We start from the raw sequence: 16,941 nt of genomic DNA on the forward strand, positions 1-16,941 counted from the left end.
TGACAGCCGGAGATGGGTAATTTGATGGTAAGGACATTTGGGGGGATTCCATGAACCAAGTAACAATGCAGGAAGAGTATGTGAGGCTGGGTTCTGGCTAGGGATAAGGAAATTTTTCTATATTGATGCAAATGGGAGGAGCAAGGATCCATGATGGTGGGAAAAACACATAAAAACACGTAATAACATAGAATTACCTCTGAAAAATTTGCAAAAATACACTCAAACATGTGGGAAAAATTACAAAAAGGACAAACTGGATGAAATAAGAGGAAACAAGATGAAATTGAGAGAGTAGACCGGTGGTGAAAGACAAAAACCAACTGAAATTGGTGCTAAGTCACAATGAGATCAAATAAAAAATCAAAATATATGTAATGTGGGTTAAAGGTATGTTGCTGGATAAGTGTAAAAGGGGGGAAGGCAGAAGGGATTAGATTATGAAATTAGTAGGTGCGATTTGGAATAGGGAGGGGAAGAAGTGGGCGGTGGGGAGGGGTTGGTAGGATGAGATACAAGCTTGTGTGGAACAGGAAAGGTGTGTGTAATATGATGCAAAAATACACAAGGGTGATGCAGGGAGAGTGATCAATATGAAGGTATAGGATTAATGATATTGGCGAGAGTAATGTGGGACATAAGATGCTGCACCAACAATCAACGTAGTGTTGTAGCCATCTGTTGTGTGTGGCTGAGATGGTTGATACAGTGCAGTTTGTAAGGCAACGAGATAAACACACACACACACACACACACACACACACACACACACACACATACACACACAAAGAAAGAAGGATGGACACTGAGTACAGTAATATATTAGACAATAGTAACAAATGAAAACAGCACTGGGTTACAATGGAAGAAACGCCATCAGGCAATCCAGGATGGAATGCAACAATATAATTAATAAGATAGTTGCCACCCACCATACAGCTGAGATGCCAAGTCACAGAAAAGCACAACAAAAAGACTGTGGGAAAGTTAGCTTTCAGCCTATTACCCACAACCTACCCTCCTACATAAAAGATACCAACCATTTCCTCCACTGACTCTCCACAGTTCCTGACACTTTACCATGTGGTGCCCTGCTTGTCACTACTGATGCCACCTCCCTTTACACTAATGCCCATGCCCTTACTGCTATTGAACACTAACTCTTCCAATGCCTGATGGATTCCAAACCCACTACCTTCCTCCTAGTCGCCATGAGTGACTACATCCTCACCCACAATTACTTCTCCTTTGAAAGCATTACCTACAAACAAATTTGGGCCATATTGGCACCCACAAGGCACCAAGCTATGCCAACCTATTCATGGGTCATCTAGAGGAATACTTCCTAAGCATCCAGAATCCCAAACCCCTCATCTTGTTCAGATTCACTGATGACATCTTTGTGATCTGGATCGAGGGTGAGGACACCCCACCAACATTCCTTCAGAAACTCAACACCTTCTCCCCCGCTTGATTTACCTGGTTCTACTCAAGCCATCAATGTTGACGTCCAACTCAAAGATAGCTATACCAGTACCTCCGTCCATATCAAACTTGCCAACCACCTATTTGGCAGCTGCCACCAATTCCATACCAAGAAGTCCCTTCCACATAGCCTAGCCACCCATGGCCACAGCATCTATAATGATGAGCAGTCCCTCTCAAAATATACCAAGGGCCTCATGGGGGCCTTTACAGATCATAATAATCCTCCCGACCTTGTACAAAAACATATCTCCTGGGCCTTATCTTTCCAGTTATCCAACACCTCCCAAAGCTGCACCGTCCAGCTGCAGAGGAGTGTTCCCCTTGTGACTCAGTACTACCTGGGACTGGAGCAACTGAATTACATTCTCCACCAGGGGTTTCAACTGCCTCTTGTCATGCCCTGAAATGAGAAATGTTTTACCCACTATCCTTCCCAATTCTCCCACAGTGACATTCTGCTACCCAACAAATGTGCATAATATCCTCCCAACCCCTTGCCTCATGGCTCATATCCCTATAATAGACCTAGATACAAGACATGTCCCATACACCCTCCTCCCCCCCCCCCCCACCACCACCACCTACTCCAGTCCTGTTACAAACATCACCTGTTCCATCAATGGCAGGGTTTTCTGTGAAATCAGTTATGTGACCTACAAGCTAAGCTGCAACCACTGTGATATATTCTACATGGGCGTGACAACCAACAAAGCCATCAACAAACTGTGGCCAAGAAACAAGTGGGCCACCCTGTTGATGAGCATGCCACCCAACACGATGTCCTTCATCTCAATGACTGCTTCACAGCAGTGTGCCATATGGATCCTTCCCACCAACACCACGTTTTCTGATGCGCAGGTGCTAACTTTTTCTGCAATATATCCTACATTCCCTTAACTCTCCGGGCCTCAACCTTCATTAGTCATTGTCCTTACCCATCTAGCCCCTTCCCTGTTCCCATTCCAGCACTACAAAGCCCTCTATGCCACCAACACATCCTGTCTTTTTACTTTTCCTGCCACTCTCTTCCCTGCCCTGCCTAATCTTCTGACTACACCTAGCTGCCCCACTCTCCACCTCATTTCTACACACTCCCAGCAGCACTTTACCATCCCCCACCCCTACACCCTGCCATCCCTCTCCCTCCCTGCGCTGGCCTCTTCCTTACCCCCACCTGGTTGCCTCTTCCATAATGTCCTGTTGCTTGCAGTCTGGCACCAGCTGCTAAAAACTGTGGTAGTGTGTGTGTGTGTGTGTGTGTGTGTGTGTGTGTGTGTGTGTGTTGCAGTTCCATGAGTGTGTACATGTATCTATGTGGTCTACTTTTTGACAAAAGCCTTGTTGGCCTGAAAACTAACTTTCTAACAGATTTTTGTTGTGCCTTTCAGCGACTCAGCATCTCCACTGTGGCATCTATCCTTTCCATTATAGATGCATTCCATCCCGTATTTTCCACTGTTTAATTTTTTCCTATTTTTTCAGCCCAGATGAATACTGAAAATTAAAATGCCACTTATTAAAGTTACAAGACATTCAAAGGATAGTAGCTACTGATATTTCAGTAAGGTTACTGGTAAAATTGTTTTATTTTTGTCTCTGTAGGTCCATTAACCAAGGCATTTTGCACAGAATAATTTATTTCCTTCAGAAGAAATTGACAAAAAATTGAGGTAAGCAGGTTGTGAAATCTATCAGAAAATATAATTATAGAAATAATGAGAACTAGTAAATATGAAAAGAAGAGAAGTATGGAACAGCAGTAACAAGGGAAATGCTTCAAACATTGATTGTAGTGCCAGTTGCACAAGTAAATAGAAATACTGCTACAGATCATTTGCTTAAATAAGATGACACATATTCAGTTGCCAAGTAAAATTTGTGATGAATAGATGATAACCCATCACACTTTAATAGAGGAAAAGTTACTGTGCAAAATGGACTAATACAATCAATACCTGTATATTACCTGTCAAGTGAAGTATGGGAACAGTTTTTCAGTAACAGTGTTCTTATTTCAAACTGTGAAGCATCATTTTTCAAAGCAAATGAAATGTGAAAATACAAGATACTACTGGTACCTTGACAAGAAGAAAAAAATGGCAAAGTATGGGGGTCACAGAAAATAGGAGACGGGACAATAATGTACAAAGATTTCAGACAGTGCCATGAGTTTGGAATAAGAATATGTTCACAAATCATAAGTGATTCAAAAAAGCAATTCGAACATGTTGTAAAGAAATACCGTATGCCACAACTCACACACAATGGTTGGACATAACATTTCTAAATACATATGTACCTATCGAAGAGAAGAATGACAACATGAAGAAAAAAATCTTCCATTATCTGGTAGGAATGTAAAACTCACTAAGTAGTCATAATGTAAAAGTCATGTTATAGGAATTTAACATCAAAATAGAAAAAAAAAGAAATCTGCAAACCAGTTATTCACAATTACAGCTTACATGAGTAAAATTCGATTTCTAAGCTTTTCAATGTCGAATGATCTCATATTAAGCAGCACAAAATTTCAGCACAAACATGTGCATTTAGGGCCATGGGTATTACCTGATGGAAAACTAGTGAAGCAGACTGATCATGTTGGCATCCAAACAAGGTCCCAAAACAATATTAAATATGTTAGAACCTTTAATGGAGTGTATTGCAACATTAACAATTGTTAATCATGCCGCAAATGAAAACCAAGCTCACAAGGAAACCAAATAGAAACATAGATGAAATTACTAGATAAAAATTAGGAAATTAGCAGATGAAAAACAACAAACAAAATAAAATTAACAAAACACATGGAAAGCAACCAAATAAAATCTAGGATGGCACACAAGATACAACTATATAGGAAAGTACATGGGGACAGCTGAATAACAGTGTTCCAGAAGTGAGCTCCAAAGTTGCAGGAAAAAAAAAAAAAACATTGTAACCGAGTTTGGTTTAACAGAAAGTGGGAAGATAAAATGTCAGAGAGGAGAAATGTGAGGAAAACATGCATTTAAGAAAGGAACAACATCACACTGAAAGAACGATGCTACACTATTTGATCAAAAGTATCCAGACGCCCTTATGTAATGCAGAACTGGCCACTAGATTTCACAAGAGGTGGTTCACTAGAATAAGAGGAGGTTATTAGTAAAGAACAGTAACAGTAGAATGAGTATCTCAGTGACTTCAAACATCAACTAGTCACTGGATGGCACATCAGTGACATATCCATCAGAGAGGTGTCAACAGCTCTAAAGATTCCCCCCTAGACTATTGGTCGTGTGATTTTGAAGTGGAAATGTGAAGGAACAATCACAGCTAAATGAAGCTCAAGGACTGGCCTGCCCACAGTCCCAATCCGAACCCACTGAAACACCACTGGCATGAGCTAGAACGTTGACTTTGCTACAAACTTGTGTCCAGCAGCACTACATTTTCTCGTTTTGAATAGTGAGGAAGACATATAGACACCTTCCTGAAAGTGTCCCCAGCAGAGTTCAACCCATCATGAAGGCAAAGGCTAGACACACTCAATATTAAAGTCCACCAATAGGTATTCGGTCATTTTGGTTGAGGTTACAAGGCCAGATCACTCAATCACCCACAATGTGGGGCAGCGTATATAGGCCAGACGTGCTGCACACTACAAGAATGCTGCGATGAACATCAGTGTCATACACGCCTTTGTCAACAAGAAAAGTCGGCAACTGCGGAACACTGTCTGAATACAGGACATCGCATGACTAATGAAAAGACAGAAGTTTTATCCCTGGCATCATCTTTCTGGGATTGTGTCATTAAGGAAGCAATACATATCTGTACAGCCAATAATCTCATCAACAGGGAAATGGGATTTCAACTGAACACAGCCTGGAACCCTGCATTGGCTGCTATTAAATCATGATGTGAAAATGAAGATTCTTTGATAAGAGACCTTTCATAACACTGGTCTAGTACAGTCATTGGTCAGTAACGTCTGGCCGCACTGTTGGCAAATGCAGCATACAGTGCATGGGAAGGAGAGTGGCTCTGCGATTTTTGGCAGAGGGAGTTTGAGTATGGCACCATCTATCTGCAAATCATTGCATATGCATATGCACAATTTCTGTACCAATTTCTTTGCATGCATGCATGTTCTAGAAAGAGAGTGTTGACATGCAGATACTGTCAGTCGTACCTAGCCACCAGCAAGGTTGAACCACCTGAAGATGTCTGACAGTTGCACCGAGGAAATATTGTGGAATTTGCACAATGTGATCTGGCGGCAAACCCATGAAGACTATTTACAACTTATCCCCTGGGAAAGCTTAAAAAGTCACAACAAGATAGATGCTGTCTACAGGAAAATTAAAGAGACCTTTGGAGAAAAGAGAACCACCCATACAAATATCAAGAGCTCAAATGGAAAACCAGTCCTAAGCAAGAAGCAACATCAGAAAGGTGGAAGGAGTATATGGGGGGTCTATACACGGGAGATGTACTTGAGGTCAATGTTATGGAAAGTGAAGAGGATGTAGAAGAAGATGAGAAGGGAGATATGATAGTGCATGAAGAATTTGATGAAGCACTGAAAGACTTAATTTAAAACAAGGCCACAGCAGTAGACAACTTTTCATTAAGAGCTACTGATAGCTTTGGGAGAGCCAACCATGACGAAACTCTGGTGAGCAAGATGTATGAAACAGGCGAAATACCCTCAGACTTCAATAAGAATATAGTAATTCCAGTTCCAAGGAAAGAGGTACTGATGGGCGTGAAAATTACTGAACTGTCAGTTTAAGATGGAATGTAAAACACACACACACACACACACGCACACACACACACACACACACACACAACTGCAGTCTCTGGCAGCTGAGCCTCAGCTACCACAGACTGAAGTGTCATGTGCATGTGCATGTGCATGTGAGTTGCTGTTGCACTTTGTGTGTGTGTGTGTGTGTGTGTGTGTGTGTGTGTGTGTGTGTGTGTGTGTGTTTGTTTTCTATTTTTGACAAAGGCCTTGCTGGCTGAAAGTTTATTTGTGACAGACTTTTTTTGTGCCTACCTGCGACACAGTATCTCTGCTATATGGTGAGTTGCAACTTTCCTTTTCATAATATTGGAACTATCAGTTTAATAGGTTACAGTTGCAAATTACTAACACCGATTGTTTACAGATGAATGGAAAAACTGGTAGAAGCTGACCATGGGGAAGATAAGTTTGCTTTCTGGAGAAATCTAGGAACATGCAATGCAATACCAATCCTACAACTTCTCATAGAAGATGGGCTAAGGAAAGGGAAACCTATGTTTATAGCATTTGTAGACATAGAGAACGCTTTCCACAAAGCTGATTGGAATACTGTCTTTGAAATTCTAAAGGTGGCAGGGGTAAAATACAGTATGCAAATGGCTATTTACAACTTACACAGAAACCAGATAGCAGTTATAATAGTCAAGGGGCATGAAATGGAAGCAGTAATTGACAAGGGAGTGAGGTTGTAGCCTCTCCCCGATGTTATTCCATCTATATACTGAGCAAGCAGTGATGCAAACAAAACAAAAATCTGGAATCAGAATTAAAGTCCAGTGAGATGAAATAAATACTCAAGGTTTGCCAATGACATTGTAATTCTGTCAGAGACAGCAAAGGACATAAAAGAGCAGTGGAACGGAAAGGACAGTATCCTGAAATGAGTATACAACATGAACATCAACAATAGCAAAACGAGAATAATGGAAAACAGTTGAATTAAATCATGTGGTGCTGAAGGGATTAGATTAGGAAATGAGATACTTAAAGTAGTAGATGAGTTTTGCTATTTGGGAAGCAAAATAACTGATGATGATGAGAGCAGGGAGGGTATAAAATGTGGACTGGCAGTGTCAGGAAAAGCATATCTGAAGAAGAGAAATTTGTTAACATCGAGTGTCAGGAAGTGTTTTCTGGAAATATTTGTATTGAGTGTGGCTATGTAAGGAAGTGAAGCATGGACAATAAACAGTTTAGACAAGAAGAGAATAGAAGCTTTTGAATTGTGGTGCTACAGAAGAAGAATGCTGAGGATCAGATGAGTAGATCGTGTATGTGATGAGATTTTACTGAATAGAACTGGGGAGAAGAGAAATCTGTGGTACAACCTGACTAGAAGGGACCAGTTGGTAGGACACATTCTGAGACATCAAGGAATTACCAGTTTAGTACTGGAGGGAAGCTTGGGGGGGCTGGGAGGGGGGGGGAGGCTTGCAGAGGATAGAGTAGCATGGAGAGCTGCACCAAACCAGTCTTAGGACTGAAGACCACCACCACCACCACCACCACCACAACAACAACAACAGTAATAGGTATTTGGATGTTCAGTGAGGTTTCGGGATTGCAGCCGGATCATGACTTCTTGCACACGATATTTTGGCTGGCAATCGTCCAGCCATCTTCAGGTGAGCGTCCATCACTGGAAACTGCAAGTCCTCGGCATTGGCCTCATAGCAAAAAATTGGTGCAGAAACGCATGTGCATTGGCAGCCATTACAGGAGCGTCCGCTATTGGAATCTGTGCCCTCTGGAAATACTGTTCTGTCTGTGGTGTGCAGGCGCATGCGTAAAGGTGAAAACTACATGTCTGTCCTCTGTCAGAATACGCGCTGGTGTCACTAAAAACAGACGTCAGTTGTCGCCAAATGTGTCATTGTGAATAAAGGTCTCAGTAGAGAGACAAGATGTATCACCAAATCATCAGCAAGAACCTTTTGGGATTCAGTAATTAAAGAATCTGTGGAGATACACCTAGCACAAAATCTTATAAATCTTGATGAGGATTTTCAACTGGACAAGGCTTGGGACCCAGTGATATCTCCGATTTCTTCTGAGAGAAGACAGTTTATTCATAACGACACATCTTGTGACATCTGAAGTCTGTTTTTAGCGATGCCAGCGCGCATTCCAACAGAGGGCAGACATGTACTTTACACCTTTATGTATGCGCCTGCGCACCACAGATGGAAGAGTATTTCCAGAGGGCATGGATTTCCATAGAGAATGTTCCCGTGATGGCCACCAATGTGCATGCATTTCTGCGCCAATATTTGCTATAAAGCTGACACCGGAAACTTGCAGTCTCCAGTGAAGGACACTCACCTGAAGAGGGCTGGATGACTGCCAGCTGAAATATTGTGGCAAGAAGTCAACATGATCTGGCTGAAATCCCAAAACCTCATTGAACATTCAGTATGCCGGGAAAGCTTCAAGAATCACATCAAGTATTCAGATGCTTTTGATCTGGTAGTGTATAAAATCTAATAGTAAACACAATGAACTCTGACACATGAGGAATACTACAACACTATCATAAGAGAAGCAGAGAATGATTTCCAGTACCACAGGCCATGGTGAATGTATCAAAATATAAATGTAATATTCCCGTAAAATCATTGAAATGGTACAGTTTACAAATTATAATGTGAAAAATTATGACAAGAGAAACATGCAAAAAAAACATGGAAGCTGTATTTTTCACAATGGAGAACTGCAATTAGAACAAACATTATTAACAGATACCATTTCAAAGAAAGAAACAATGCCTTGCAGACTGGGAAACAGCAGATAAACGGATCATATTCACAAAAAATGCCCCCTCTATGTGTGATAATTACAGAGGAATTGTTTTACTTGGTGTCTAAACAGGCTGATTGCCATAACTGAAGAACAAATTCAGAACAATCTGTAGGGTTTCAGGAGTAGCTGTTGGGTTTCCACTGAAAAATATCTACATGGTTACATTTATTTGCTCTCATACAAATTACTGAAAAAGGGTAGAAAATAAATGTAGATGGCCACATACCATTTCTTGCTTTCAAAAAGGCCTACAATGGTGTACACCACTGGACACCACCAAGCATCATGATGGAATTTGAAATACCCTCAAAATTTATCACATTAGTCAAAATGTGTACAGGTGAAACATTATGCCAAATAAAGACACCATTCGGAGAAACTGAACGTAAACTGGTCAGAGAAAAAATTTGCCATTTCGTACATCTTATTTATCTCCATCAAAGAAAACAGCAATACAGAATTAACTAAAACTGACCAACAATGGATCCAACTGCAGGGTGTGGACGTTACTAGTCAGCTACGCAGATGATATTGGATTAATAAGTAGTTCTAACAGAGAGTTAAGTGGAATTGTGCAAAACTGCGAAATGACTGAAAACAAGAGTTACAAACTAATGATGGGAAGACAGAATGTCTAGCAACAAGTAAAAAAATTCAAAGTGATGCATTGATGCATCACTGACTGTGTATGGATCCGCTTTCAAGGCAGTTTACCATTTCAAGTACTTAGTGAACTGTTTAGTAAAGACAATAGAACAGATATAGAAATATATGATCACCTCGCAGCATCAAAAAGAAAGCTATAATACTATCTCAAAGGAAAGACATCTTCACACTATTCACAACATTATCAGACACCTACCTAACCAGTAATATTACATTGAAGTAGAGCTTCAATATATAGAATGGAAGACAAAAACTATTGTATTGGACTGAAAAATATTAAGAAAAAGTTTTGGATATGCAATCAACAACAATAACACAGAATGAATACAGGAAAAATTAAGAGCTACCCGAGTGGTATGGACATGCAACATTGTCAAAGTACCACAGAAAAGGCTGAGCTGGCTGATCACATAGCAACAATGTTAAAGAATAGACTGCCTACAGAAATATTGTCTGGGGCCATAGTTGCAACAAGAGAAAGACAAAGATCTGGAATAAATGGCAACACAACATCTGAGATGATACAGCTAGGATGGACATTGTTGTGTACATAGTTCCGCGTAGTCAGCGTGTACACAACTTTCCCACTAGAGCGCGCCCCGCTAAGCACAACAGCACAGGCGCAGCGCTCGTCCATCTCCGCACTACGAGATGGCGCTGCCTTAGAGACAGACCAAATTCTGCTTCTGCCGATCCGCATATTAATATATAACGCAGCCAATGAGATTGCTGCTAACGTAGAACCTTTTCTCCTCGCGGATCACACTCGTGCAGTGATACCTGAATGCGCGAAGTATTATAAAGAATCTACAGACCTCCGATTAGTCAGTCTGCATTAGTCTGTACGAGTCTGCATTTGTCTGTACCAGTCTGCACTAGTCTGTACCAGTCTATAGTCAAGTTTCAGTCTGCACCTAAGAAGATTATCATATTCCTGTACGTAGCCATGAAGATAAATGTATAGACACTTTGTCAAGTATCAGAGATATGTGAGAATAAGATTAACGTACGAAGACCAAAGGAACTTCAGATCGTCAATTGTAAATAGCATCCAGAATCGAGTTAAGTAATTTTATGCTTGTTATTATTTTAATAAATGTGTGTGAAAATTAATCAAAGTTGGTCACCATCAATCTGCTACTCTAAGCGTGCAAGTGGCATTTCTATCGTCTGACATAATGGCGGAAGATAAACACGCCACGATAAGACCACGAGACATATTGCTGACACTCGCCTACTTCATTAGAGCGACAAGTCAAATAATCTGATAGTGTGTGTACCGAAGGTTTACAGTACGCACACCACAGACATCAATTTAGACTGGACATACATCACACTCTACAAAGGGAAATGGAAGAGGCTTGTAGAGCAGACATGTGGTTGGTAAGGCCCTTGCTATATGGAAAATTACATAAAAGTACAGTACTGCACATATGCATTACACAAAATATTTGACATTTAGAGGGGCCACTGTAAATAAGATTATATATATCATTACAAACCATAGTCAGAAAATAATAGTTGACAATCAAAGTCAACTGGAATAATATATGAATACTGGGAAATTAATACTGCTAAGCTCTAGGGCATGGTCACAATATAAATATTGAGTCCTTAACATTCAACAATTAGGCAACTACTTTTTTACGACTACCCATTCCATATGCAGTATTCAGGGATATAAATGCTTACATTATTCTCAGTTTCATCCCACCCAAAATTTAGTCTGGGATCATCGGTAACATCAGTGGACCACGACACTTCCAAAGGATGTTCAAGAACCTGAAAAAAGAAAACAATATTCCAATGAAAACTGCTTGTACATTTCTCTACATATAAAAACGATAATTTTCTGACCAATTTTTCAATAAACTTACATCCCGATGATCCCGCATTGTGCTACATTTCAGTAGGCTCTTCGCAATGTAAGTTCTCTCTCCGACAAAGCATATTTCATGAAGTATAATAACCTTTATTGTCATATGCTCACCCTGCATACTGCCTGCAGTTACAGAGTTTTTATGCTTTTTCCATCCTCTCAACAGTTCTCACAACTGGTCCTCTATCTTCAATAAATCCATCTGCATACTGTTGTCTGGGTTTTTAAATGTTTTCTTAACTAAATTTACTGGCCTTCAGCTTCCACCATAAAGTCAGCTCATCCTTACATAAAATAGACAGAAGAAGAATAGTTACAGATAGACCAACACCAAACAATCAGAATAATATCAAATTTTATAGAACGATTTTTCACTGTCCACAGCCAGTGATATGTCAGTATTAGAGGGGAATAAACAGTGAATCTGTATATCTTCTGAAAAGCCTGTGATCCTGCATTGCTTATAAAGCCTTCATGTAGGTTGGTAACCAATGGCCAACCTTTTCAAATTCTTGTAAAAGGATTTCAGTAGTTCTATGTAGTCAAGTTGCTCTAAAACAGTTGTGGCTCAAATGTGTTCAGATACTGAGGCCCTCTTCTGGAGAAAGCTATGTTGTTACGTCATTTCTGTCAATCTTGGGTGTCTCCTTCTCTCCAATCATCATCTGCATCTTCCACAGGACATAAGATCTTCTCAAAAATTTTATCTCCAAAATTCAAGTTTCTTATCATGTGCTTTTGTAATACTACATCTACATCTACATGATTACTCTGCAATTCACATTTAAGAGCTTGGCAGAGGGTTCATCGAACAACAATCATACTATCTCTCTACCATTCCACTCCCAAACAGCGCGCGGGAAAAACGAACACCTAAACCTTTCTGTTCGAGCTCTGATTTCTCTTATTTTGTTTTGATGATAATTCCTACCTATGTAGGTTGCGCTCAACAAAATATTTTCGCATTCGGAAGAGAAAGTTGGTGACTGAAATTTCGTAAATAGATCTCGCCGCGACGAAAAATGTCTTTGCTTTAATGACTCCCATCCCAACTCCCGTATCATATTTGCCACACTCTCTCCCCTATTACGTGATAATACAAAACGAGCTGCCCTTTTTTGCACCCTTTCGATGTCCTCCGTCAATCGCACTTGGTAAGGATCCCACACCACGCAGCAATATTCTAACAGTGGACGAACCAGTGTAGTGTAAGCTGTCTCTTTAGTGGACTTGTTGCATCTTCTAAGTGTCCTGCCAATGAAACGCAAGCTTTGGCTCGCCTTCCCCACAATATTATATATGTGGTCTTTCCAACTGAAGTTGTTCGTAATTTTAACACCCAGGTACTTAGTTGAATTGACAGCCTTGAGAATTGTACTATTTATCTAGTAATAGAATTCCAACGGACAAGAAAGGAGCCTCAACGAAGAGTATGTGAATGCAAAACACATACTCGGGCGTCCCCTGGGCGGTTGTATACCGGATGATCCTTTCACTCCATTAGCAACATGACAATCCTACAGAAAAGGACCTTATCAGGCCCAGCACTGACGATTATCTCTGTAAATATTGAAGGCCTGTCTGCATGCAAAGAACGTCTACTACAAGACCTCTGTCAGAAAGAGAAATGTGACGTCCTGTGTCTACAAGAAACTCACAGAGATAGCACACTCAAAAGACCCAAGATAAACGGCATGCGACTAGTAGCTGAAAGGCCACACCGACAGTATGGCAGCGCAATCTTTACCAGGCCAAACATACAGATCCTTTCAAGCAGTATAAACGACATCAATGATACTGAAGTGCTAACCATTGAACTTAGTGACTGCACTGTTAGATCAGTGTACAAACCACCAACTGTGGACTTTTCCAGCTCCAACGTAAACAATTTTAATAAAGACAGAATTAATTTTGTAATCGGTGACTTCAACAGCCACAGTACGCAGTGGGGCTACCAAGAAGACGACGACAATGGCATGGCTGTGATCTGCTGGGCCGAGCTAAACAACCTAAAACTGATACATGACAATAAACTGCCTGCTTCCTACAACAGTGGCAGATGGGGGAGAGGTTATAACCTGGACCTCATCTTCGTTAGCCATCAAGTAACGTCCCAATGCTCAAAAGGAGTTTGCTCACCAATACCAAACACCCAGCACCGTCCAATAATGTGCCAGATCACATCTGTTGTTGAACCCCATAGCGTACCTTTTCGCCGTAGGTACAATTTTAAGAAAGCAGAATGGTCAACCTTTCAAAACCTCATGGAAGATTCTGTAAACAACCTACCACCTGAACCAAGATTCTATGACAATTTTGTGAGGGCTGTGCAGTGGTGTTCCAAGCAATCGATCCCTAGAGGATGCAGGAGCAATTATGTTGAAGGCCTTACACCAGAATTAGAGGATCAGTTGCAGCAATACCTGACACTGTTTGACGCAAACCCTCTATCCGCGGAAACTATCACTGCGGGCGAGCAGCTAACCGAGTCACTAGCTAAAACCAGGAGAGAGAAATGGCTGAGGACAATAGAGGAATTGGACATGAAAAGGAGCAGTCAGAAAGCCTGGACACTCCTTAAACGTCTCAAGAATGACCCGACTTTCTCTCCAGGACATGCTCCCGTCACAGCCGACCAAATAGCCCACCAGCTTCTCAAGAATGGGAAACCCGACACGAAAATCAGGAAGTCGGAGACCAAAATAGACAGGATTGAACACCAAGGAAATGCAACTCTGGCCACCCCTCTCACAATGGCAGATCTGGACAAAGCCATAGCGAAATGCAAGCTAAGGAAGGCCCCGGGCCTGGACGGGACTTTTGTTGAACAGATTAAACACTTTGGTCCCAACGTTAAACAATGGCTACTGAAACTGTTTAACAACTGCATGGAAACAGGCCAGATTCCAACAATCTGGAGGAAGGTTAAAGTTATTGCCATTTTAAAACCAGGCAAAAATGCTGATGACCCCAGAAATTTCCGACCCGTATCACTTATCTGCCATGTCTTTAAAATCTTTGAAAGAATACTCCTGGATCGCCTCTCCAGTGCCATAGAACCCTACATAATCCCCCAACAAGCAGGTTTCCGCCCAGGGAAAAGCACTACATCTCAGGTAATTAACCTCACGCAGCTGATTGAAGACGGCTATGAGAACTGGAAAATAACTAGTGTCGCCTTTATAGACTTGACAGCCGCATATGACACCGTCAACTTATGTCTGCTAATGAAGAAGCTGTATGCCATTACCAGGGACTTTAAATTCACATCCACAGTTAGAAGTCTGTTAGAGAACCGTAGGTTCTCTGTGGAATTCCAAGGGATGCATAGCAGGTGGCAGGCCCAGAAAAATGGTCTCCCTCAGGGCAGCGTACTGGCACCCTTGCTTTTTAACATATACACCAACGATCAACCACTGCCAGGTGGTACGGAAAACTATATCTACGCTGATGACCGTGCTATGGCAGTACAGAGTGACTCCTTTGAGGATGTTGAGACAAAGCTCACGGATGCTCTAGACATGCTCTGTCAGTACTACGCCGACAATCAACTCAAGCCGAACCCTAACAAAACACAAGTTTGCGCCTTCCATCTCCGTAACAAGCAGGCATCCCGTAAGCTGCGTGTCTTCTGGAAGGACACACTCCTCGAACACTGCGTTACCCCAAATACCTAGGAGTAACCCTAGACAGGGCTCTGACGTATAAACAGCACTGTATTAACACCAAAATGAAGGTGAGCGGCAGAAAGAATATTCTTCGGAAAATAACGAACTCCTCCTGGGGCGCAAAGCCAGAGGTAGTGAGGAGCACAGCACTAGCAGTTTGCTTCCCAGCAGGCGAATATGCAAGTAGTGTCTGGTACAACTCTACCCACGCTAAACAGGTCGACATTGCTCTGAACGAGACCTGCAGGCTCGTCACTGGATGTCTGAAACCGACGCCAACATACAAGCTCTACCATCTTGCTGGGATTGCAATTCCTGCAGTGCGAAGAGAAGCGGCAGCCTATAGCGAAAGAGCGAGGGCTGAGATGGCAGAAAGCCACCCCCTCCACAAAACTCAGCCAGCCACCAAACGCATGAAATCTAGACGCAGTTTTCTCAGAGCAACCGAAGATTTTAGCGACCAACCTGGATCTAGGGTGGAGAGATGGAAGCGGTCGGGAGAAGGGCACTAGATGGAACCAAAGGAAGAATTGGCACCAGGTTACGATGAGGATTGGGTGGTCTGGAGATCACTAAACAGGCTACACACCAACACTGCACGGTCAAGAGATAACCTTCTGAAGTGGGGATATTCTACTACATCTAATCTCTGCGACTGTGGAGAGGTGCAGACGACGCAGCACATGTATAACTGCCCTGAATGTCCTTCACACTGCACTTTAGAGGATCTGATGTTGGCAACCCCAAATGCTGTTGACGTAGCCCGCTTATGGGCCAAATGCCTATAACATTTTGTTTCTGTGCACACATATCTGTATATATATTTTATATATATTTTCATAAGCCTGTAATTAATATTTTTTCTGTGTGCTATTCATTTTTTTATATTCCTGTATCCATGGTGCTTCTGACACGAATAAAAAAAAAAGAAACGGATTTCTTTTGGAACTCATGTGGATTACCTCACACTTTTCGTTATTTAGCAACTGCCACCCGCCACACCATACAGCAATCTTTTCTAAATCGCTTTGCAACTGATACTGGTCTTCGGATGACCTTACTAGATGGTAAATTACAGCATCATCTGCGAACAACCTAAGAGAACTGCTCAGATTGTCACGCAGGTCAATTATATAGATCAGGAACAGCAGAGGTCCCAGGACGCTTCCCTGGGCAACACCTGATATCACTTCAGTTTTACTCGACGATTTTCCGTCTATTACTACGTACTGCGACCTTCCTGACAGGAAATCACGAATCCAGTCGCACAACTGAGACGATACCCCATAGGCCCGCAGCTTGATTAGAAGTCGCTTGTGAGGAACGGTGTCAAAAGCTTTCCGGAAATCTATAAATACGGAATCGACTTGAGATCCCCCATCGAAAACGGCCATTACTTCGTGCGAATAAAGAGCTAGCTGCGTTGCACAAGAACGATGTTTTCTGAAACCGTGTTGATTACGTATCAATAGATCGTTCCCTTCGAGGTGATTTATAATGTTTGAATACAGTATATGCTCCAAAACACTACTGCACACCGACGTCAATGATATAGGTCTGTAGTTCGATGGATTACTCCTACGACCCTTCTTAAACACTGGTGCGACCTGCGCAATTTTCCAATCTGTAGGTACAGATCTAGC

At 41.7% G+C, this 16,941-nt stretch overlaps 1 protein-coding gene across 3 annotated transcripts in view; it reads right to left on the bottom strand.

Moving 5' to 3' along the window:
- LOC126213114 (uncharacterized) overlaps positions 1-16,941 on the bottom strand; it is a 282,224-nt gene that overhangs the window by 108,459 nt on the left and 156,824 nt on the right. For all 3 annotated transcript variants that reach the window (XM_049940715.1, XM_049940717.1, XM_049940716.1), the window contains exon 7: positions 11,444-11,533. In XM_049940715.1, the coding sequence (XP_049796672.1) occupies positions 11,444-11,533 (90 nt within the window). The remainder of the gene's footprint in view (positions 1-11,443; positions 11,534-16,941) is intronic.

Source organism: Schistocerca nitens, chromosome 11 (genome assembly GCF_023898315.1).
Source record: "Schistocerca nitens isolate TAMUIC-IGC-003100 chromosome 11, iqSchNite1.1, whole genome shotgun sequence".
NCBI classification, from domain to species: domain Eukaryota; kingdom Metazoa; phylum Arthropoda; class Insecta; order Orthoptera; family Acrididae; genus Schistocerca; species Schistocerca nitens.